At 38.2% G+C, this 24,883-nt stretch overlaps 1 protein-coding gene across 7 annotated transcripts in view; it reads left to right on the top strand.

The window, feature by feature from the left end:
- The window catches only part of ANKS1B (ankyrin repeat and sterile alpha motif domain containing 1B), a 441,494-nt gene extending 417,297 nt beyond the window's left edge, over window positions 1-24,197 (top strand). For 5 of the 7 annotated variants that reach the window (XM_027812343.2, XM_027812339.2, XM_055712227.1 and 2 more), the window contains 5 exons: window positions 372-443; window positions 10,340-10,426; window positions 15,031-15,168; window positions 21,336-21,503; window positions 22,711-24,197. In XM_027812343.2, coding sequence (XP_027668144.2) covers window positions 372-443; window positions 10,340-10,426; window positions 15,031-15,168; window positions 21,336-21,503; window positions 22,711-22,821 — 576 coding nt within the window. In that variant the 3' untranslated portion in view covers window positions 22,822-24,197. The remainder of the gene's footprint in view (window positions 1-371; window positions 444-10,339; window positions 10,427-15,030; window positions 15,169-21,335; window positions 21,504-22,710) is intronic. The other 2 variants (XM_027812345.2, XM_027812342.2) reach the window with 1 other exon arrangement.
- The last annotated feature ends 686 nt before the right edge of the window (window positions 24,198-24,883 follow it).

Genomic DNA, 24,883 nt, shown 5'->3' with positions numbered 1-24,883 from the left:
TTTGGCAGATGGCAGCTAAAAAAAGCAGATTCTCTATTTTTTAATCAAATGGCTTTTTTAAGATGAAATCTGTAGTATTTTCTTGTTGTTTGAGTGACTAAGGTGATAAGCTAGAAGACTTTCAAATATTGTTTCAAAAAGCTGCATCTGATTCAGTACACTTGTAGCTGTGCGTTCCTGTTTCATAGGCTGATTAACACACTGGTTCAAATGATTTATCAGAGAACTGCAGAGCTAAAAAAACCTCTAAAGCAATATAGTAAGTTGACTGCTACCACTATGGGTTTTTTAGGCATATTTAGTGCATTTCTGCAGATGTTTGTCTGTTCTGGAATTTCAGTTAAATTAAATTTAATGGATTTTTATTTTAGTATTTAGGTTCTATGCTGGTAAAAGAGTTAAGAGGCACAGAGTCAACACAGGATGCGTGTGCAAAGATGAGGGTAAGTTAGTAAACTTAGTTTCTCTATCATCATAATATTAAATCATAACAACTTCTGAGTACTTTTACTGTGCCCTTTTGGCTTTTATAATGTTCTGTTACCCATTTGTTTTCCATTGCTTTTGCACTTACATTGGTATTCAGTAGGAAGTCTGTTCTGTCTTTTAACTTAATTTCAAGTAATGCCAAAATGTAAAGGTAGGTCTTTATTTTGCACATTGTATCTCAAAAAAACCCAAATGTATGCATTATGTTTTCTCTTGGATCTTCATTTCAAAGTACTTCACAAGCGCTTTTAAATGTGCCCATACCATATTGCTTTTATGAACAGAATTTAGAGCTCATGTATGATAATCTAGATTGAATTTACTACGTGAAAATATATACTAGTAAATATATTAGCATGTTACCAAAGCCATTGCTTTTTGCATATGGTCTAATCCTACAGTCACATAAACCTATGGATGCTTTTACTCACATGACTATTCCTGTGAATTATGAGTTACTTACATGCTTATTGATTGATTGAAGGATGAAAAGGGATCTAATTCAGTTTCACTTGATGGTGGAAAAGCAGTTAGGTTTCCTTCAAACTGGTAAGAATATGTTTTCTTGTGGCTCTTTGGCCTGATACTGGTTTGTAGAAAATTAGTGAGGCTCAGTCTATCTCCAAGAAACATACTGCTGCTGGAAACTCAAAACACGCCACAGGCCGACTACACGATTTATTCCCAACTGCAGTTGTAATAAGAGTGCACCTGTTCATAGAGATGGAGAACATATCATGGTCTGGTGTGATTAATTAATGAAGAATATAATTGTTTGGTAATCTGTCAAACATGTAAAATTACATAGGCGAATGAGTGAAATCCTTTCTTCTGTGGATTGTAAGTCTCTTATGCAAGGTGCCTCTGAGCACTAGATGAGGCATTCGGATCAGTTAGAAAGCTGGAGATGCGTAAAATTCATGCAATCAGACAACCATTTCCTATTGGTTACATATCTGCAGCACACAGACTTTTGTACAAGCTGTTTTAGCTAAGGGCTGGCAGTAATTCACGCTTACTGGATTGCCTGAAGATCTGTGGCTTTTCAGCTAATTACATGCTCATCATTCCTTACCTGGGCTTAAGCTCCTCTGAAAAAAACCCAACAACTTGACACAGTCACATACACGTGTTCTGGGGAATTAATTGAGACTGCAAGCATACCATCTTGCAATGCACTCGTTTTCAAACTGTCAGGCTTAGCAGTTCAATTTTTTAGGCATATGCCTGTGCAGATCTTTGGGCAGAATTTGACACCGTAGTAGCATATGACCACGTCAGTAAGTTGACTGAACTAGGAAGCTTACCATCAAAAAAGTCTCTCTAAATACTTTATAGCCACTTTAGGATTTTTTTAAAGTAATTTGGCAATTTTAAATTATATACCTGAGAAATTAAGTGTTTGAAAACAAATTTAATTCAAAGTACAATTTTTCTGTAAAAATAATGGAGTTGCACTAGTAGTCTATAGTGCCATACAGGGCACATATAGTACAGTGACAGGTTTTATATACATTTATTTTTTACATTGTCTTTTGAAATCATTGTGCTGTGAGAATGTTTGTTTTCTGGTTTGAGGTGTTTTTTTATTGCAAAGAACTTTGAATATAACAGTTTTTAATCAGGATTTCATCTGTTCTTTCTACGTAGTCCTTTTAATCATATTCCTATTCAAGTCAGAAGTGAAAAACATTGACTTAATGGGAACAGATTATTATTTTAGCATAAGTTTCTCAGTGAAAAAAAATGTATCTTTTTTCCAAAACGTTCTCTCTCTGGTTGCGTTCTGAAAGTTGGTGTCTGTGAATTGGGAGTCCAGATTGTCCTGTCATCCTGAAGTTTTGCTGTGATATTCATTATTGTATTTAAGTACCACTGAGTTGTCATTGAAAATGTGGCTTCTTTTATAGTAACATTTTACTTTGTATGTACTGAAAGGGACATTTCACTTACAAATCAGTGAAAAGCTAGATATATTATTTGACTAATATATCATAGATTATTTGACTGCTTCTCAGGTACTGAATTCTGTCCGCTTGTCTAGTGTCTTTAGAGTCAGTACGATTTTTACATAGGGTTGTACTGACGTGACAGCAACATTTTTTAATTTTAGTATTTTATTTGGTTTTCCATTTATATATTGCAAATCTATAGCATGCTGCAATCTGAAACATGTTATGGGGAGTACATCACATATAACCTTGTACAATGTTGAGGTCCTTCCCTGCAATTTTTTAGTCTTTCTGGAGTCAGCCACATACTGGTTTTTAAGAAGTATATATGAAAATCAGGTACCTAATTTTTCCGTCATTGTGGCTTTAGATTCTCCATCTTTAACCTAATGCTGCTCAAAAAAGTTTTAATATTCACTGGATGTCTTCCAGTCGGCAGATGCACAAGGACAAAAGAAGCCTATCAGTGAAAAAATATCTTAGTCTTCCTTAATTATTCATAGATACAGAGAAACAAAAATGACATGTATGCTGACTGCAGATCCCTCACTGTTAGTTGTAGATGCTTCCCGTGCTTTCAGTTATTGCAGTTGATGGTTTTGTTTCTTAAGCGAAGCGTCATGTGGATATCCCTCATGTCCCTCCACAGAGGGGCTTACAGCAGCCTTCTCCTCTTACAGCTTAAGAGTGAAGGGAGATCCTAAATCTTCTATAATGTAGTAAAAAAACCCACACAAAACACCCAAACCAAACAAAAAGAACCCCAAAACCTACGAACCTCTGACTTAATAACTCTTCTTGGCTATCCACAGTGCTTCTCAGCATTGTGTAGCAGTGTGCTCCAGGAGCAGGGCAGATGATGGATTTGTTTGGGGAAAATCCTGCAGATGAATAGATTGAGCTCAGCATGGGGGTCAAGGTTATACATGCGTTTTGTTCCCACCCAAATTGCCGGCTCTTGCAGCCATCCAAAATTATGAGTATTTGGCAAGGACTCTGCCTATTAGAGGAATTATATTTTATTTTTCCATTCACATATTTGCACTCTAAGGATGGATTTATATTTTATGGTTTCCTATTTGTTTCCAGCTATTTTCTCTCACAAACTCCCTCTGCAGTCGACAGCACTGTCTCCTTATCTCCATTCCCCACCTGCTGTAAACTGACCTTTGCTACTTGGAGATTAAATCTTGCTGTCCTGGCCAGAATAGATTTATTAATTATATTTGAGAGATACCTGCAAGAACTTAAGAGTTTTCATCTTTCTCAGCATGAAATAAGAAATATTGGAAGTTGTGTTTTCAATCAGATTATTTCAAATCACCATAGGAACACAAAAGTGAGAATAAAATTAGTTTACATCAAAATTAAAAAAAGTTTAACGTTTAATTTGAATTAAGAAGAGACTTGTTCTCCATGGTGGACTCCATCTGGCATTAACACATCTGAATTCTTTGACCAGGTAGGAAGGGGCCACTTTTACTGGCATGAGCACAGCAGAGCAGCAAGGTAGACTTTTTTCTTTGCAGTGATGTTAAATCACTGATGTTGCATACACCAGTTGCATCAAACCAATCAGATATTTATTGCAGCAGTAGACAACTTAGATTTTGTTCTTGAATCCTGCCAACTTCCTGAATATTAATCTTTCTTAAAGGTTTTCTTGTTAGAAAAGAGGTTCTTACATTTCAAGTCAAAGTTCTGGGGAAACAGCAACGTAATTCTGTTCACAAAGCAGGTGTTTAAATGTCTTGCTGACTTAAGACCAAAATGTCAAAGTTGGAATTGTTACAAAATCTGCTTCTCATATGTCAAGAGAGGAAGATGAAGCAGAGTTGAGTCTTTCACTGAAAACAGGCAGGATCTGGGGCATTCCTTCCTCATTTCTTCTTACATAAAGACAGCAGACCTGGATAAAGATGGCAGTCTCCCTTTCTACTTTTCAATCTCCATTTAATTTCTCCCGCAAAAGCAGAAGTGTCCTCCACAGGCCCGCTAGTGAAACTAGTCGGGCAAATACCATGTCAGGATCAAATACTGTATGTGAGAATTTAGATTCTTTGGTCTCTGTTCTCTTGGGACTTGTAGCTCTGCCTCTCTCACTGACCACGGCTCTGGGAGGGCCTGCAGTGGAACGGGCATGTGGATATTACTCCAAAGGAAAACGAAGTGGTGGGAGGTCTTAAAAATGTTCAGTACTTACGCACATGCACATCCACATCATGTCATCCCTTGTTCTTCAGAGAGTTGCGTGCGTGTCCTTGAACTCTGTCTGAAAGGAATCCGGAGTGCAGAAGGGATGTGCTGGCCTTTCAGCAGCAGATGTGTGTGTACAGATACTGCAAAAGCAAAAAACCTCTCATTCTCAAGTAGATGAGTTGCAGGTGCATCCCCAGTGCAATGTTCATATTAATGATGTAGCTTGGAGGCATCCACTAATTGTAGAGAAGTAAACAGTCTTGTACCACAGGGATTACAGATGCTTTCTTATTCCAAGAAGTATTAAATTATGTCAGTGATGCATTTTTAAGCCTTTTTGACTGAGAGAAGTTAGTAAATATTTGTTACAAGGCAGATTGTAGTTTCAAAATCGGCTTCAGAGCTAACTGGTCAAATGTGAACTTTGACTTTTTATTTCAATTTCATCTCATGCATGATATAGTTAAAGGGATTCACTCAAAAAGAACTGTTTAATGAGGCTTTGTACACCTTAAATAAGTAACAGACTTACAGGTATGATAGTAGGTGGTGCCAGTACCTGTTTTGAAATGTGCAGTCTGATGCTATTTGGGATTAGTTGCTACTGGTGTGGGAAAATGTTCGGATTCTCATAGTAAAGTGGATTCTAGTACATAATTGAATAGTAATATTGCCAGCCACAGTCTTTAGAGAGCTATTAAAAAGCAGTATAGGACAGAATTAGCAGATTAATTTGGAAAAGTAAAAAGCAACATGAAAACTTAAGATTTTACAGGCTCATAAACTTGTGCTCAGAATTTATATACGGAATTGTTAGTGACTTGTCATAGTTGAGTAATGTCTTTTTACTGTGTATTTGCAAGATCAAGTATAATTACATATGCAGTTAAACCTAAAAATGAATGATTTCATTTTGGCCACTGTATGAAAGCTGAGTTATCCAGTTATAAAGGTGTATACATAAGTACATTAAAAATGGTCAGCGTGGCAAAGTAGAAGTCCAGTGTATCCTATTTCCTCTTGCCAGGAGATAAATAGATGAGATTAAAGCATTTTGAGGGGGCTGAATTACACCACGTGCTATAGTATATCAACAGAGTTTGTGAAGCTTCTTACTTGGACGCCATTATACATGTGCTCCTGAATTTCTTACTCAGCCATTTTGTGTGTGCACACTGCAGGGGTATTCAAAAGTGTTGGACTAGTGCTCTCAGTTCTGCACAGAACAAGGTATTGCAGTAGAATCCTGTCTTGAAAAGGTTAAAGGCCCTTTAGGGTTATAGGTTTTTTATTTGCATGCATTTGCTTTTTAAAACTGAACAGCTAGTCTATATTGCTTTATTCATAGAACAAAGTCCACTGCCTCTTCAGCCATTGTTACTTAACTTGATTTGTTGGGCACACTGGCTGGATAGATCTCAAATTAGTTGGATTTTAGTTTATATTCTAATTAAATGTCTAGCAGTTCTACACAGCCTTTAACTGAAAATCAAAATACAGGTGGAAATGCTTTACCCACTTAAGAAAATTTGTAGTACTATACTGTGGAAATCTGGTTAGAGTCCGCTTGCAAGTATAGTGCTTTTTCAGTGAAACTAAAGAAAAAGCATAAACAAGATGAGAAGCAAGCTTGCACCCTCTCCCTCTCTATCTCTCTGGCACCATTGCTCTTGCATTCCTTTACAACCAGTTTCAAAAGGCAGAATTGGGAGCAGCCCTGTCCAAGGCTGTTCAGGGCTTTGGCACAGTCCTGCTTAATGGCAGCAGTGGGTTTAGATGCAAATTCAGAAGGGTATCCAGACCTTTTCTGTAAAAACAAGCACTGTAATAACTAGGCAATTATGCAGAAGGTGCCTTCCACCTCCTTCCACTGGATGGGTCTCCATTCTGGATGCTGAGGGCATGAACCAGCTCCATCACAGAAGCTGCAACAGAACACAGGCAAGGCTGCTCTTCCTGATATTCTGAAGAAGAGGCGGCTCTATGTCTTTTGGGGGAATCTGGGGAAGCTGAACTTATGTCACATTAGATTGAGGATGGTGATGCTTTCTTCCATCTTCCTGTTGTCTGCAGTCAAGCCTGCCTTATGGTTCTTGAATGATACATGGCCTACTTTCACATAGTCATCTACCTGTCTGGTAGGAAGTATTTCAAAAGTGGGACCAAAGCTCAGACTCTCTAGCATTGCAGACTGTGCAGCATTAAGACTCCTCGCTACAGGAGTAGTGCACTTGAGACAGGGCCTGCACATCTGTCCTTATGTAGGTGACCAGCTGATGAGAGACAGGCACTGGCAACGAGCCTAGAATATGCTTGCTGTTCATCCAGATGATTCTCCTGAAGAAGTGTATTAAAACAGAGCCAAAGTTACAGTCAGAAATGATGGAGTTCATAGGAACTACGACCAGTTCCAGGCTAGTGAGCACTTGCCCAAAGACAGGGTCCTGTCACTGTGATTGCTTCTACATGAGATAAAATCTAATCCTGCTACTATGGCATGAACATGCCTTGGAGCATTAGACCATATGTCGGCATGCACATGACATCCAATGCCAGCCTTCAGCTGTGGCTCCTATGACTTTGGCTCAAGTCCATACGCTTCCCATAGAGGCACCAGATGGACAAGAATATTTTGTCATCTCATCATGTCCTCACAGAGCTGATATGGTGGCTAGAGCCTGAAAAGCCCAAGGAAAGGGAATACTGACTCCTGCGTCCCATCTTCTTCTCAGATTCTGGGCACAGGCACAGGCAGAGATGCCCACTTGGCTTGCACACAGGTGTGAAATGTCTGACCATGAAAGCTGTGGGACTTAATCTCAACATCCTAGAATGTAGAGCCAAAGCACTTACAGTGCCCAAGCGAATGGTATTCATACAGTATCTCTGAAAACTTACGTTACACATTCTGGCAGCCACCTCCTCCATTAAAAAGAAAGGAATGACAAGCAAATAGTATGAGCTCACCACGACAACTCAGAACAGTTGAAGTCTGGAAAATGCTTGGAAATAATAGTCATATAATGGACTTCAGGTACTGTATCACTGAGGGTCAAGCAGGGAGAATCAAGCTGTGTGTTTTTCATGATGGCACTATCATAATAACAAAGGGTGTTATTCCATTGCCCAAGTGTTTGTTCCAGTGGGGGTACAAGTGCAGAATTGTTTCCCCAAATCATGTTTCTGCACGAGACTGCAGATTCCGGAATAACTTTGCACAAATCCTGGGGTTGGTATGGATTGCAGCCTGATAAGGGACATCTGCTCCTTACCAGCTGAGACAGTTTGGCTTAATAAATTACAAATGTCCATCAGTCTCTGATTCATTTCCTAATTTGCCAGCTGTAATTCAATAGTATCTTGATTAGTTATTTCACTCAGATACAGTCTTCTGGCAGGTCACGACCTCGATTAAATACTAAAGGTCAAGTCTGCTCTAGACAAACCCAGATGAACATGGAGCAGATAAGGAAGATGATTAAATTACAAACTACTGGTCTAGATGAAAGAGGACTCCCAGATAGTGCAAAGCAGCCTTGCCACCAGGAAGCTTCACCTTTATGGCAAGTGGAAAACAATGCAAATTAGACCAAAAAAGCTAAAATAAATGAACTTATAGCCATGTTTGCATAGTGTGTTGGAGGAGGAGAGGAATTCTGCTGCTAAGGAGGCGAGGAAGGAGATAATTACAATAATCAAAATGGGAGACAAAGAGCTCCTGAGATAGCTGTTGGGATAGAAAGAAAGGACAAAGCTTGGATGATTGCTGGGTTGGCAGATGATTAAAGTGATGTTGTCATATTTGTGAATATTTTGTGTGGTTATGAGCATATGTGAGGTATATTGCTTGTTATTCTGATAGTTGTATGTACTGCAGCTTCCATACAGTCACTGTCATGCTTTCTGTGCATTGAACTTGAATTTTATGAGAAGGCTTATCTGAGATCCGTTATAGTGACACACACCCAGAGGTATGTACGTGCTCTGCCTGTGGCAGGGATACTGTTTCTTTCTCCAGTCAGTTCAGAGACATGCAGATCGGTTTAGTGTCTTTCTTCAGATTTTGTTAGATTCTTCAGGATGTTTTACCATCCTTTTTTTAAAAGTGCCTAGCATTCTGGGTGAAAGAAGCTTTCTTGGGATAAATTGACACTTGATTGTCATCATGAGTCTCTTGACATTTGATACTGGGAGACGCAACAGTCCTGTCTGTACACGGGTGGGTGGGGCTCCACTGGAAACTTTAATTATAAGTTTTAGCCTTTGTGGCACGGACACTAATTGCAGAACATAGCTGGATCTGTAGCTTCAAATTTTATGCTGGCAAAAATGGAGTCTCATTTTATTTTGGAAGGAACAAGATCTGATAAGGGGACTTGATTATGGGGGGTTTTCTTTTAAGCTTTTGGTTTGTTCCCACGGGTTAGCATTACCTATTTTTCAGACATATTTTTTCAGATGCAGCCTGTGTTTTCAAGCTTGTGTCTGTACTGTTTTGTTTTTCTTGAAGAATACAAACCCACCACTGCTACTTTTGTTCAGCTGCTCTAATTACCTTTCTAGGTGCCAGTTCTGGGCCTTTCAGTGTGTTTACACTCTCACTCTGTGTGCTGATATTTCTTCATATTTAGCTATAACTGAACTTACTCCTTTCAAAAAATATTTGACTGATCTCTGCGATTGTTTGCAGATACTCCCATGAACGGGTGTTCTCTGGATGTTACCTACTTTATTTATCTACAATAGGTTTGTATAGGATAATCTAGTACGTCATGGCCTTCTGCCTTAAAAGAATTCAGATCAGCTATAGACTGTTACACCATATTTGGGGTTTTGTTTGGTTGGTTTTGTGGTGGTTTTACTAAATTTAATCTGTAAACTAATCAACAGGTTTTCCTGCAGAAAACTTAAATCTGTCCCAAATATTCGTGCAGTCTGTTCAGCAGGAAGTCTCTTTGCTGCAGCCATCACACTGAAGGCACACAGAAGTAGACTAGCGTAAAGGAAAAAAATAGCCTCATAGGAAGACACGAACTGTAGGTAGGAGAACCTGGCACTGAGGGAATACAGAATAAGCCTCCGTGCTAATTCATGTGTAACGCAGCCTCTAGTAGCAGCTGCACTCGAAGAAGTGCAGACGGTCAGACATGACAAGATACAGCGTTGGACTGACAGATTGACTGGCAGGCCTAGAGGGCTGCAGAGATACCTCATGTTCACAAATACAACTGCAAGAAGGGGAGAGTGTGAAATATTTCTAAATAACAACTAATTGCAGCAAAGAAACAGTATGATGAGAAGTACCACACTGTTGCTTTTTACAGCTGGGAAGGGAAGGGCAGCAAGAGGGGGGGGGCAGCAATGAATGGGGCATTTCAGATAGATGTGTGTCTTAAACACGCATGCTTTGGGAAACTCCTGGTCTTTTTAAGCCTGGCAAACTTATTTCATTCTCTTACCATTATGCTAGGAAAAAGGAGAATTTTTTCCATCCTCACAACAAACTGTAAAGCTCCTTTTAGTTTTGTAACTACAAGGCAGCTATTTCAAAAGCCCAGAGTATAGTCAGCTCAAGAAAAGGTCAAATATTTGGATAAGTACCTTTTGTTTAATTTACATATTTTGTCAGAAGAAGAAGAGAGAGAGCACTGTTCTTGCAATGCAACACAACTCTAATAACGTCTTTATTTTGATTTCAGAAGTCTACAGAACAAATGAAGAAAGTACCAACCATTGTCCTGTCTGTCTCTTACAAGGGAGTTAAATTTATTGATGCAACAAATAAGGTATGTGCGATTCTTCAATATTAGCTTTTATTTCTCACAAATAGGAATACCTATGAGGCTGACTCTGTTAAGAGCACCAGACCAGAGAAGGGACAGAGATGCACCTTGTGTTTTCCTCTTTTTTCTCTTCTCTCCAAAATGCATGTAATGTCATTGTCATTCTCCAGAAACTCTTTAAGTGAAGCAGCTTTAATGACTCATTTGGAGAACATTGTGTCCAACCTTCTGCCATTAGAAGGCGAGCTTATCACAAAAGACATTTGGCAGGGAGCCTCTGTGGAATCCTTTACCATATTCTTCCTTATTCAGTTCCTTAAATATGCAGAATATAGATATAGATACAGATATCTGTTCATTAATACAATTTTGGCCCCAAAAAAATTAGATGTCTCAATGAAGAATAAAGGTGTAAGGTTTTATCCAGGGCCAGCCATTGTAAGAATAAGAAACAAGAGCCTTGAATATCCTTTTCAAATGTCATAGCCTCTCTGAGAGCTGTTTTCCTGGTACTAGCCATTTGAGTCCCTGAATTGCAGCAGCTTCTTAACAGTTGCTATTCCATATTTTTTTCATCTTCCTGTGTGGCAATGTCCTGTGCTTTGTTTCTTACATTTTAAAATACATCCAACATCTATTTAAAAAAAAATAAAATTAAAAAAAGCAGAAATTGAGAGATCTGAGAACACAGTGATGGATAGAGCAATGGGTTATTGCTTGGCCAAAGTAGAACGTACAAGCTGTGTGAGCAGGAGTAAAGTAATGCATGAATTTCTCTTCTTTGGAAGTCTAAAATGGCAAAATGCAGTCCATACTAATGCTTGCATATGAATAAGAAACCAAATTTTCTGTTATGTGACTAAAACTCTCTAAGCAATATAAAAAATAAATCTGACAACCCAGCTACTTGACCAGGTTAATAATGGATATAACTGCTTTGTGTTGCTGAACATTCAGACCACATGATGCATTTAACTCAGGATCCATCAAACTTGCCAAATCAGTGACATTTTAAAGGCATTTAACTAGAACTGGCTTTTAAGTGAAGGAACGAAAGCAGATTTTTGAGCTTCTGCTAGAGGTTGGAAGCCATATCTAGGGTTACAAGATGGCATGAAAGAAAACCAGAGGTGAAATTACTGTTATGTCACGTCTGGCATATTTGCCAGAGCAGAGAGGCCAGGGGTTCCTGTCAGCTCATTTCACTTCCGTTGATTCAAAACTGAGCTTTTACAACCGTCAGTTCCTTTATGTTCTTTGATGGGCATAAATCAGGACATGGTAATGCTATGAACTCTTAACTTGGATAAGGATGTTTTCAGCCCTTAAATCTCCTCTGTAGGGCAAAGAATGTAACTGCAATGTCCTTAGGTTTACCAAAATAATCAGGAAAACAAAAGGAGCTTCCAGTATCTCGTTGTACAGTGCATGTAATCTTACTTAAGATGGAAACTTGAAAAAAGTTTGTCAAATTGCATTAGGTGGCTCTAGACCAGTCCCACTGAAATCTTATGCCTAGTAGTGCAATAGATGTATTTGATGGAGGTAAATAATGCCACAGTCCTGTGTTTTTTCTCAAGTGGTAGATTGCTTTCTCTCCAGTTCAAATCTGCACTGCCTTTCCCTTCTGTAAAAACCAGGTAATAGCCTGCAACTCTCCCAGGAGCATTGTTTTCATCCTTGTCCACAGTGTGCTGTACCCAATTCCTTCAAGACCCAAAACAGATTAGCACTAAGGTGAGATCCTGTTCAGACTTGCACTGCTTCCGTATAAGCTTATAGTTGACAGCGCTGGGCACCACTTAGCAATAAATGCATACTTTTTAATGACAAAAATAGCTAGCAGTTTTGTGCTTGAAAACTCAGCTCTCATGGCTGTTCATCCTTTTCCTTTATGCCACCAAGCTAAGAATTTGTATTCCAAGTCGTAGCAGGCAAAGCTTCAGGTGACAAAGGGGCCCTGGCCTCATTCCACAACAGCTCTTTCAGTGGCACCTTGAAGCTTGGCATGACACCACTTTGACATGACGCCATTTCTTTGCAAGTGAGGCCAGAAAGAAATTGCTGCTTAGGAAGAAGCAGACTTGCAGAATTTTCTCGTGGGTCACAGATAACCCTGACTTTGGGATGATTTCTGTCGAGGGGGGCGGGACTGGCTGACAGAAGATAGGCAAGCAGAAGAAAGGCTGCTTAGCAAAAAACTGATTTCTCCAAGGTATTCCCTTGGCAGAACCAGAACCAACTTTCAGCTTCCCTGCTTTTTAAGAAGCGCCGGAGGTTTCTCTCGCCAAACGGAGTGACAGTTTTTAGAATGACGAGTGTACAGTGTTAAGTCAGCGCCTGAGGAGCGTACCCAGAACAGCAAGCTGATTCATAGTAGTGTAATTTGTACAGAATAAGACTATGGGTCGACTGGAGTAGTGACCCTAGGAAACAGTAAACACATGCACTTGAAAACACATTAATTTTTAAAGGAGATCACAGAGGATATCCTATAAAAGTTAGGGAAAACATGTTTAATTTCACTACTAATTTTCATCCAGAAGATTTAGTTTAGGTATACTTTATTTTATTCAAAACAAACTTGATATGGGAATGTTTCCAAACTTCACTTGGTTTAAAGTTAAAACATTAAAATAATCTCTGTGAGTATTGTCTCAAGTGCAGAGCTCCGTGTCAACCCCAGGTCACCTAGGGTTCAGAATAGCAGAGTTCTTCTCACATACACTGCATAAATTCAGGTGATTACTTTGTGGCTCATGATTTGGCATAAATACTTCACATGATTTTAAGATGTTCCAAGCTTTAATTCTTTGTGCTTTCTAAACTACAGTGTTGCCAGTACAACATCAATGACTGTATTACAGCTGTATCTGTGGATATCTAAATCCCTGCGTTTGGTATAATTGTAATTCTCATCAAAATCTTTATTGAGGGTAAAGGTTATCAATTTGGGAATAAAGAAAATAAAACGCTTAAAATAATGTAAAAAGCCAGTGGTTGTTAAGTAGAGATTATATGTGTCATTAAACATTGGCATATATTGAAACATAAGTACTGGTTTTGTCATTTTTATGAATAGTGCATTAAACAGAACTAATCAAGTATGTTGCAACAATTTAAGATTAAGAGGATTATTTCATTTCTTCAGTAACAGTTTCCTTATCTTGGTTTTTCCATAATTTGCAATTTGGAATGCTTTTTATTAAGATTTTTCCTAAGCCATGATTTCTTCAATTACATATATTAATATGTCTTTTTGAAAACTTGACACATGCATGCAAAGGGGAAGTTTGCCACTTAGCGAATGAAAGAAGATATGGCAAAGCATCTTAAGTGACTTAGTTGCATATATTTCCTGTTCTTTAAAAAAAAAAAAGGGGGGGGGGGGAAGGAAAGGAAGTGGGAAGGAAAAGAGAACGGTGAGGGAAAACCGGCGATGCTCAGAGACTGTTTTAGCTTGTACAGATGCCACTGAGGCAGCAGCAAACGGCAGCTCTGTGAGGGAGACTGGGACCTACAGGTGTCACGTGTTCTGTGGTGCAGTAGCAATGTTACGCTGCAGCAGGCTCGTTCACTTCAGGGTTTTGTGGAAAAGCCAGAGCTACAGCCAGCAGGGCCACAATTCAGAAAAGCGTATAAGCTAACGGCTAAGTAAATTCATATTCAATGAATCATTCTTCTGTTTAAATAAATGATTTGAAATGCGTGTGTTGCTGAAGCAAGGCCTAATCATAAGCCACTCTGCAGTGTCTTCTTCTCTGGCTTCATGGTTCCTTTGGCCTGAACACAATAATTACATGTCAGCAATTTATGTAATGAATATTCATAATTTTCTCCAAAGCTTTAAGACAGCTTTTTTTTATTTCATTGGACAGACATGCGCCACCTTTCTCTCAATTGTATGCTATAGCTTACATTGGCTGTTGCAAGTAGTGTTGCTCGGTGCATGAATGGTTTCATTCTTCTACATCTCTCTTACAGGGTGCTGTGGTCATTAAGTGGAGAAAAGTTGCCAGATCCTCCTGTAGTTACCTTTTTACTAAGCAGAAGCCTTTCAAGAGCTCAGGGTTTCAATTATAAGTGATGTTTGATGGGTTTTTTTCTCTTGAAGAAGTGTAGCTGAAATTTGTCAAACACCACATGCAAAAGCCTGGATATTGAGCCTGTTGGATTTCACCAAATCCTGTCTGGCAGTAGACTGAAACATTGTCATGTAGTGATCATTATACAGAAAACCAGCAGCATCGTAAGATGCTTGTATAGTGCTTTGAAACTGTATTTGTAGCTGTATTCCAGGAAAGATGTCTCTTTGTCATAGGATGCTGAATAAACTGTACAGAACTCAAGCAGACTGACAGAGAAGACTCTAGAATGTCGTCGTTTCCTACCAGATTATTGGCAATTTTAAATATCATTGGAGAGGATCAAAATTCCAATAACCTGTGTAAGACCACACACATGGGATGTATTAAATCTCTTCTTACTAAGAAACTTCAGAAATACTTCAGTACAGCTGATGAACATAAATGCAAATCTAAACCCACACCTTTTATGGCTCTTCTAAATTTAATTCAGAAACTGACTGAAATATTTTTTTTAAACAGAATATTATTGCTGAACATGAAATCCGTAACATTTCCTGTGCTGCACAAGACCCTGAAGACCTTTCTACATTTGCGTACATCACTAAAGACTTGAAGACTAATCACCACTACTGCCACGTATTCACTGCGTTTGATGTGGTCAGTTTATAGAAGATTCTTCATTTAATAGTTCATTGTAATAGTAATAGTTCTTTAGTTCTGTTAGAACGTTTTCAGCGTATATATGGTGATGAAGGAAAGGTATCGTTCATTTACCACATGAAAAGACTAATCTACTATGGGATACTAAAAGGATATTTCTGTAGAAGAGCAAAGATTTTCTTTGTAATTATCTCATTTCCCATCTGAAATAACTCACCTCTGTACTCTTAAGCTGTTGCCTATAAACTTAGCAAGTAGCTTTTCATACAAGTCTTGGCATGTAATTCTTCTAAGGTAAGCTATAGCCTTCCACGAAGTTTGTAACAAGTTTGGCCACCCATTTTGAAGTCTCGGCGCACACCAAATAAGCAAATCAGAACTTCATTAATATGCATTACATACAGTGCTCAATCCTGGTAAGAGGTAGGTTCAGGAAACAGCTTCAACGAAGTCTGCAAGGCATCCTGCATTTTTGACTGCATTGTAGTGCCTGTGCAGTCAAGGAAGGATGGATTTGGTGATGTCCAGCCTTTTGGCTTTCACCCTCGTGTGTCCGTCCAGTGCCAGGCAACAAGGGATGAGAGGGCTGGACAGTACCTTGTTGGGGGGCCCTTTGAGCCTGGACACATCCCACCTTCATGAAGCAAATGTGGGCTGCTTTTTGGACCAGAGGTCAGATGTTACCACCAGAAGTGATTTCTTCAGTTTTCTTACCCTGCTGTTCCATGACTTTTAGTGTTTCAGTGTTAAACTGGATCAGTCCCAATAACTTAAACATTTCTCTAAATATTGTTTAGACTTCAATACATTGTATTACATAAACTGGAAAACTGAAGCTTCCTGTGCAAATGTGTAGAGAATGCATGAAAAGTTTTGTATTTACTTTAACCAGAGAACCAAAAGACTTACAGACCTGACAGAGACCACACAGGTAGCTAGTTACAAATCTCAGGAGGTCCTAGGAATATTTGGCTACCACACTGAATCTGAAAGATTTGAATCATCTGTGATAACAGAGATCTGTGCATTGTCCTTCCTGTGTTCCTGTGTAAGAGTTTACCCCTGTAATAGTCAACAGATTATTATTACTAGATGGTCCCTCTGTTCTGCTCTGTTCTCCTCTCTGTCACATCAGTGGGAGTTTTAGTTGAACAAATAATGCAGATATGGAATTTGGGGAAATTTTATTTTAGCAGCACCTGTACCTTTTCAAAAAGATTGCCTTTATTTTGAAAATAGCAAATTAATGCTTTCATTCTTACTTGTTCCAATTTTCTTCTCTAAAAATCTCAAGAATGTTATTTCAGACAAGTCCTTGCGGCTCCTGTTATTTTGGTGGGAAATGACTAAGTTCTTCCTATATTTATGCTTCTCAGATGGTAAAGCACAGACTACTAGTGTTTCAAGAAATCATGACCACGTATCAATTCATTAGTCATGCTGTTTTCAGCTAAATTTGGTGAAATAATAAGTAGTGGTTCCGATGTTTAGGACTAAGAGAGCTTATTGTCCAGAACTGTCACAAGTACTTGCCCTTTAAGCACAAGAGAAATTTAAGATGCTATTAAAACTTAAAGAGTAGTTAAAGAACAAATATTTTAACATAATGTGTATGAATTCTTGAAACATGCTTACATTAATATAAATAAGTTAAAAAGAGGTGTCGTAACTGAGGCATTGTATTTGGAACTGGGGAAGTAGTCAACATTGCAGAACAATAGCACGTAGAGTTTAAATAACAAGATGTACAGGAAGGTAAGTTAGAAGGAATTTTAGCATTTTGGTTCAGTGGTTCTGTTGTATAGATTCTCTGCTGACATTTTAGTGTCCACAGGGAGTAAAAAAAAAAATTAAAAATTCTGTTAAAAATAGATAGACCATGGTCAACAAGATGTTACATTGTATAGATTTTAGTGATAAGTGAATCAACTGAAATTAGACTGAGTGAGGCTATTATTTCTCCCAATCCATTTAAATACTTCTTAATGGCTTCAAAGTACTGCAGTTTCATTTATAGTTTTAATAATCAAGCACAGACATAGACCCAGGTACAGCAGATGAAATTAATTTTCTCTTTGCTTTGCAAAGAAAGAACAGTGAACCAGGAATAATTACAACATTTTGCTCACTTCTCATATCTTAGGAGGATAGTTTCATACTCCAAACACTTTAAAATGAATGTTTTAAGCAATACAGAAACTTTAATGTCTAACCGTCTTAACTTAGTTTTCTTCTGCACCATAATCCTCAGCGGGGTGTTACCTACTCAGATATTCTTTTTTTGTGTTGCGTTATTTCTCAGGATTGAGCATTTTTGATGCAAGTACAAGCTTCATAAAAAATAGCTGGTTATTCAGAACGTAGGCATAGAGTAAATCAAATTTTCTATTTGAAGTCTAACACTTATATTAGTCTGATCTTGCTAATAGAAACAATCCTGCCCGTTTGTCAGTGGACAGAAGCCCAGTCGTTTAAGCAAAATAACATTTAAAATGTAGAAACCCACAATAAGGTGTAAAAAAGGTGTATCTTAGATCATACATATTATGATAATGCAATATATGCAATGGTATGCCAAAAATTTTGCTCTTTTATGGCCTTCAGTTTCTCATGAAATGTGAGCAAGAACAATTTTTTGCAGATAGGAAAGCGTTTTAGTGTAGCGACATGTCAACTAGCAACATTACTGATACTATTTAGGAGTGACCGTACATGTAACTTGTCTACTCAGAGTTAAAATTCTATAATCAATATTGCAAAAACATGAGAATTAATTAAAGAATATTGAAGGGGACAAGATTTGGGGGAAAAAAAAGAGTATTTATTGCTCAATATTTGAAATTCACTTCACTCTCATTCACTTATAAAGCAGCCCTAAAATTACCAGTGAAGGATTCCCTCTGGAGAAACAAACCATCATAACAGTTCCTATACCAAATTCTAGTTCGTATAGGGGAGACATTCAAAGTCATCTCCATCAGATATTCCTTCATTGCCCAATGCACCTTTGAACAGAAGACAACTAGCAGTAAAAAGAGTCAGTTAAAATGTAAGAAAACAATTCGCCACTTTAATAGGTTGGCTGAGTTAAAGCAGCTAAAGAATCCTGACTCAGACTTGCACCGAGGCATTGAATTGTAACATTACATGGCAAACAAGGCAATTGACCTCAATTTTTCATCTCCCAGAAATTGTTGCTTAAAGGCATTAGCTTACTTGCTTTCCTTCTCTGCTGTGCCAAGCAAGGAATGGGATTGTAGCAGCCTCAGAAGCACCGTGGTCCTAAAGAGTTTTGCCTCCTTCCTAAGGAGCTTGATGGGGCACTGTAAGGGTCTATGTCTTCTGCAGTGACCAGGGGGTCTACAACTTTTGTGCTAAGCATCTTTTAGGGAGGCTAACCCGTTTCCTCCCTTTTGTGCCACATGTAAAAAAAGTCAAATAGTCTCCTCGCTCGGTCAGAAGAATTTCTACGACTGATCTTGTAGTTTGGTTTTCCACCCCCATCCCCAAGGAAATCCTGCTCTTACCTCTCCATTATAGCTCCGGCAAGAATCCATACCAACTCTAATCCTCATAGTCCTCTCCCAGTAATACAGGTGAGAACTCCCTCACACCAAACTACTTTACTTCTGGCTTTTTTTGAAATACAGTTTTTCATGTAGCTTTTATTAAATTTTACAAGGTACCATTTTAAAGCCCTCCTTGCCTCCATTTGCAGACTTCACTGAGGCTCTACCGCAGTACACAATGTATGACATTTATGTACAAATTACGGTTCAGTTTATATTTTGAATATTGAACAGAATAGTAAATGTTTTGGTTTATTTGCTATATTTCAAATATTTAATAACCATGGAAACATTTACGTGTTTCCCATGGCTGTCAGGCTCCTGGCAGGCGTATATTTTTTCATTATACAGACCACAAAAGAAAACAAATTATCGTGGCTTCAGACAGGGTGCAGGACCCAGACTAGATTTATGGCTCAGCATGGCAAACCCTTTGCTTGTCTCCATCCTTATCTCAGAGCTTTTCAGGCCTGTCTCTCGGTGACATTTTGTATGCCACACTGGATGGTGCATTTTGTCAGTCCCACTGGTATGACAGTCTGCATTTTCTCCAAGTCATTACTACACTCTGTCCTGTTGATGTATTCCTTAGTAATAATAATATCCACTGTAGACAATCCCATGATGATGTAGTACACTATCTTACTGTCACGACAGCTGATTTAAGATGCCTTTAGAATAATATGCTTGTCCTACTAATAGGCATGCTCTGTTTCAAATAATACTATTCTGTACATTTTTAACAATTACATTCTGTTGGTCTCAATTCCATAACCAGCGTTCTGCTGCAAGCAGGGCACTTCGTAATAGTCTCTTTAGTCTTTCATTTATTACTCCACTGGCAAACTGCATCTTCAAGTGTTTCTCGGTCCTGGCCAGTTCCTTTAAGCTAAAGGGGAGACAATGTGGAGACTACTGCTATCAAATCAGGCAGACATTTTTATTGGGGAAGCTATGAAACCTTGGCTAGCTTGCTGTTGTGACTGCAGTCATACCAGCTGAGAGCGTATCCCCAGTGGGGGAGTATTGTTTTCTGTCTGACCTAACACAGACCAGAGCTGGCACCTTTATAAGAAGCTCTTACAATGAGCCAAATATGCTGAATTTAGCCTGTACTATCTCCACATACATATGTGATAACAAAGGGATGGAATTTCTTCATGACTACAGTGAAATTATTGGGTAGGGCATGAAATAAAATGCTTATCCTTTTAACTGTATTTTAACAATTGAAGGGCAGATAATGTACTTTCAAGTGTCTTGCATTGCTTTTTGGCTTATTGCAAGCTCAGTAGTTAGACTTGACTAGCTAAAGAGGTATCTTATTTAAAATCATATTAGAAACATGGGATTTTTAAGGGATCACCTAGTTTTAAAGCAATGCAGGATTGCTTCCATCTATGGGCTATAGAGGTTGAGGAAGGAGCGGGTAACTTCTGAATCACATCAAACACTTATGAATTATTCTAAGGAGACTTTAGGACGTGAGGAGGCAAACCTGCAGGCTTGCGTTTGGTCTGCAGGTGTTTAAAACATTATTGCAAAGTTAGCAGCCTAGAAATAGGCTCTGGTAGGAGCCTAGAAATAAATATACCAAAACAAACCCACAAACCTGAAGAAAAATTACCATAGAAATTCACTTGCAGTTTAGGTTAAGGTCAAATTTGAAATTCACCGCTGCTTCTTCATTGACTGTACTGAAAAAGAATACTTATAAATGAGGAACCAGGGGGTCAGTATGTTTTATAAGTGTTTTGACAGGTTTTTCTTCCACATATGCAATGAGAACTTATACCACCAAACTGGTCTTAGTCTTAAGAGCCTGACTTCTTTGGTCACACACACTACCCCACCCCACCCCCCAGCTTACAGGAGTATTCTGACATGCCGGTTTAAGCTCATTTTTACTTCTAGAAAACAAAAGCATGAGAAGGTTTCCCCAGCACTTGAAACATGTATCTAAGTGGAGCACTGACTCACCATGCATAGGTGCACTGCATCTGTGAAGCAGAGCATGCACCTGTGACATTCGCTTTTTGTCCTTCTGGAAGCTGCGCATCAATGCTGCATCCTCTTTCCATGCTGTTTGATGAGAGCACAGAGCATCCCAAGGTGCACGCCTGGGGAAGCAGCACATCAGGCTGCTAGCTCTGGAGGAGGACAGGTCAGCAGAAGAGTTCTGAAATAGAGCAAGGCTGAATGTCAAATAGGTGTAGTAGTGCAAAATGGGTGGGATCTTGAGAGTAGCAGGTACAGGGTGAGCTGGGAAAGGAGGGGGGTGGGTGGCAGTTAATGTACTACTTCTAAAAAGAGGTGACACATACTCAACCACTGCTGTTTTCATGTTTAGTGAGACAAGGTTTTCAAGGTTGTTAGAAGTCATTACTTTCAGTACAGTAAATTACATTTAGATTGTTCTTAATCAATAAGAAATCAAATGACGGATATAAATATTACAGAGACTAAGGAAGTTATTAAGCTGTGTGATTGTAATTTTATACATTACAAATCACTTCTGTAGAGTACTACCCCACTTCATGTATTTGACAGTAATTCAATCTCACTCCAGTTTTAACTGTTTTTGTTTTGTTCCAGAATTTAGCTTATGAAATCATTCTTACACTAGGACAAGCATTTGAGGTGGCCTATCAGCTCGCACTACAAGCAAGAAAAGGGGGCCATTCTTCAACCCTCCCAGAAAGTTTTGAAAATAAACCCTCCAAACCTATTCCCAAACCACGTGTTAGTATTCGGAAGTCAGTGGTAAGTGGAAGGTAGTCATGCATGCAAAAAACCAAAATTCAGCTATACAGTTAAGAGCTGATATACTAGAAGCTGTATGAATAAATATACGTGTTGACTCAGAAATGCTCCATGTCCCACATGTGCCATCTCTGCTCCTCAGCCAGTCGGGCTGCCTCACTGATGCACAGGCAGCCGTTTTGAACAACGGCTCATTTCAGATTCCTCCAGTTTAAGATGTTGCTTGGTTAGTGGTGTGCATATGTCTTTTATAGCAATTGAGGAGCTTTAATTGATTCAGTCTAATTCCAGCGTACTCTGCTTTTCTTAAGTGCTGAGGATCACAGCCAATGCATCCCTCTCAAACTCTCCGGTTCCATGGACTTTCCTGATCTCTTATTGAGAAATAAAATCTTAACCAAACTTGTTTGGTACACGATCACTACATATGTATCCTAATCAAATTACAAATCCAAATCAATTTACAATTATCTTGTCAGACCAAGCAACTTCTTTTCTTACCTTTTTTTTGGTTTTGCCCCTCCGCAGACCCTCCTGTTCCAAAACTAGTGTTCAATATATGTTTTCAGTATCTTCTTTGGAATCCCAAACTCCAAAGAATCCAGGCTTATTGGAGCCTACATATTGAGTGTCTTTAAAGTGCCCTCCTGAATTGCATAGATGATAAATATTATTTTATGGTAGAGCTTTAAAAAAAAAAAAAAAATCACGAAAACTGTTTTAAGTCAAATGAGAATACAAGCACAGAGTGATCTGGGAGGGAAAGGGGAAAAATGATCACACACTGTATCATACTCACTGGCTATAAAGTGAGCAGCATACTCTGTGGTACTTAATTTTATCGGATGAGAGGAAGGGGAAAAAAATGTATGACTGTACACTTTGTCATCCATTGCCACAGAATCTTCCTCCATAAAATTTTAAGAGCATTTCCTGATGCCATCATCTGTCTCAGTAGCAAAAGGACGTCGCAGGATCAAGCATGGCTTTGACGAACTATGATGCCCTGTAGCCTGGGGGTAGACACAGCTCTGGTCTAAACAGGAAAAAAGGGCAACCACGAGTACATGGGAGTGTAGACCACTGTTGTAGGACTTTGTTGATACAGGATTTGTTCTGTCTTCTGTTAGTTTAAAGAAAAAACTTCTGCTAGAAATGCTGTGCACAGAGATGGTAACCCGTCTGCGTGTTTGCATTTGTCTTAAAGCAGATAGATCCATCTGAACAAAAGACTCTTGCGAATCTACCATGGATTGTTGAACCTGGACAAGAAGCCAAAAGAGGCATTAATACCAAGTATGAAACTACAATTTTCTGATACAAAACTGTCCCCCTGTTCCTTGTTGTGCCTTGCACGCCAAGCAGTCACAGCACAGCCTTTCCTTTATGGCAACATTTCAATCCAGCAGAGAGGAAGACTGCACTGTATGAGTGGCCTTGTAACTAACAAAAAAGGCTGACAGTCATTTCTGGTGATGTTCTTCTTCCTGCAGCACTGACAGAAGAATGACACTATATGAAGACTTTTAAAATTACTGTCCACAAGAGGAGTGAGAAACCTTATTTTTCACACAGTTCTCCCTTGTGACTCTGCCACAGTGCTTTCTTTGATTTCTTATTTTAGAATTCTACTTTTTAAAAAAAAAAACAAAAAACAACGAAAGGTCTCTAAACTAACACTAATGCTGCCTATGAGTAGAATATTTGATTGGTTTTTTTATTTAAATCTTGGCAGTTTTTAATTAAAATAGAACCAGAATTAATAAATAGAGTATTTGTGAAACCACTGAATTGATTAGTAATTCCTGTGTTGAATAAAGAACTCATTAAAGTGACAAGAAATTAGGCACCCTGATTTCTGTGTGCGCTGGTTTTATATGTAATCATTGGTGTCCTTTGATCCTCTACAGAAATAGGAACCTCTTGCATTGCAACAAAGGATCTGTTTTATGAATGGTTAGAAAAAGGTATTAATAATGCACAGAAAACATTTATTAGATATTTTTATGGAAGAGAAGTACTATAGGAAAACATATGAATATTTATGGAAGGAAGCCAGATTAATTATGACAAATATTGTTTATTTTAAAGTTAAGTAAACCACTGCTATTGCAGCATTATGAAAATCATGCGCGTTGCAGCATCAGTGCACTAGATGTTCTGTGTGATCAGTCTGGAATGAAAGTGGAATGGTCGTTCTACTACACCTACATATAGTTTATGCAGTTCAACATTGCTATAGCCATGAATTCTACTAGTATTTTTAAAAATAAATCTCAGTGGTTCTTAAAAAAAAAAAAAGTCAAACCCATGGATTTTGCTTTCGAAATTTCTGTCACAGAAAGCTTGTTTGGAAGTGTGTTGATAAAATTCTACTGCAAAACATTTTCTACATAAAAACAGTGAGTAAAAGAAAAAAATTCCAAAGTAATAAAAATGTTTTCATGGAACAAAATAGTTAAGCATTTGTTTAATACTTGATTAAATAAGATTTACTTACATTTTCTTTGAAGTGTTTTAATTTTTTTTAATGTCTGTGGAGTATTTGTATAATACCATGATGTATATTTATGTAGAACTGAAATTATAACAGTACAAATATCACTATAGGAGAAAAATGACATTTTAACGTATATTGTTCTATCCAGTCAAATTGTGAATCATTTTGAAGTTCATTATAGAGATATTGATAAATTGTGTGGTTGTCTTAATGTTTTTTTAATTATTATTTCATATCCAGCTGAGGTTTTCCGTTAGAATCATCAGCTGGTAAATTCCAAAAAATGGATAATTGAACTTGGTTTAAACCTGATAATTGTATATGGTTTAGTTAAACCTAATCATAGCGCTGAGTGATGACATACTTTTAATACAGTATTCAATTTACTTGAACAAAATAGTTCCTTGTACATATTTTTGCCTATTCACTGTTGATATGTACGTAGTCAACTGACAGTAAAAAAATAACACTAAAAATATGGTACCAAAAGGAAAATTGTATAGGAGAACAGTAAATAGTAGCCTCACTGCAACAAATACTTATGTAAATATGCTTGGGCTTCCAGTTATAAATTTTGTAATTTTGTCATTTATTTATATCCTATAAAAGCACACAAAATAAAATGAAGTTGTACAGTCCCAGTACTCTGTGCATCATTTTATCGTTGCTAAAGGAAATGAGTGGCTTGATCCAAAGGATACTGAAATCAGTGAAAGGTCCTCCCCTCCCCTTTCCCTGATTTCATTGGGCGTTGGAACTTGCCCTGTGCAAACCCAGGCACTGCTGTGGAGACAGTTTTCATTTAGAATGCAGATTTTGTTTACAGCTGGTAAATACTTCATACTTCAAAGTCCTCAATTAACTGGTTCTTTGGTGAACT

This window comes from Falco cherrug, chromosome 5 (genome assembly GCF_023634085.1).
Source record: "Falco cherrug isolate bFalChe1 chromosome 5, bFalChe1.pri, whole genome shotgun sequence".
In the NCBI taxonomy this organism is placed as follows: Eukaryota; Metazoa; Chordata; class Aves; order Falconiformes; family Falconidae; genus Falco; species Falco cherrug.
This window is presented reverse-complemented; position numbering and strand designations above follow the sequence as displayed.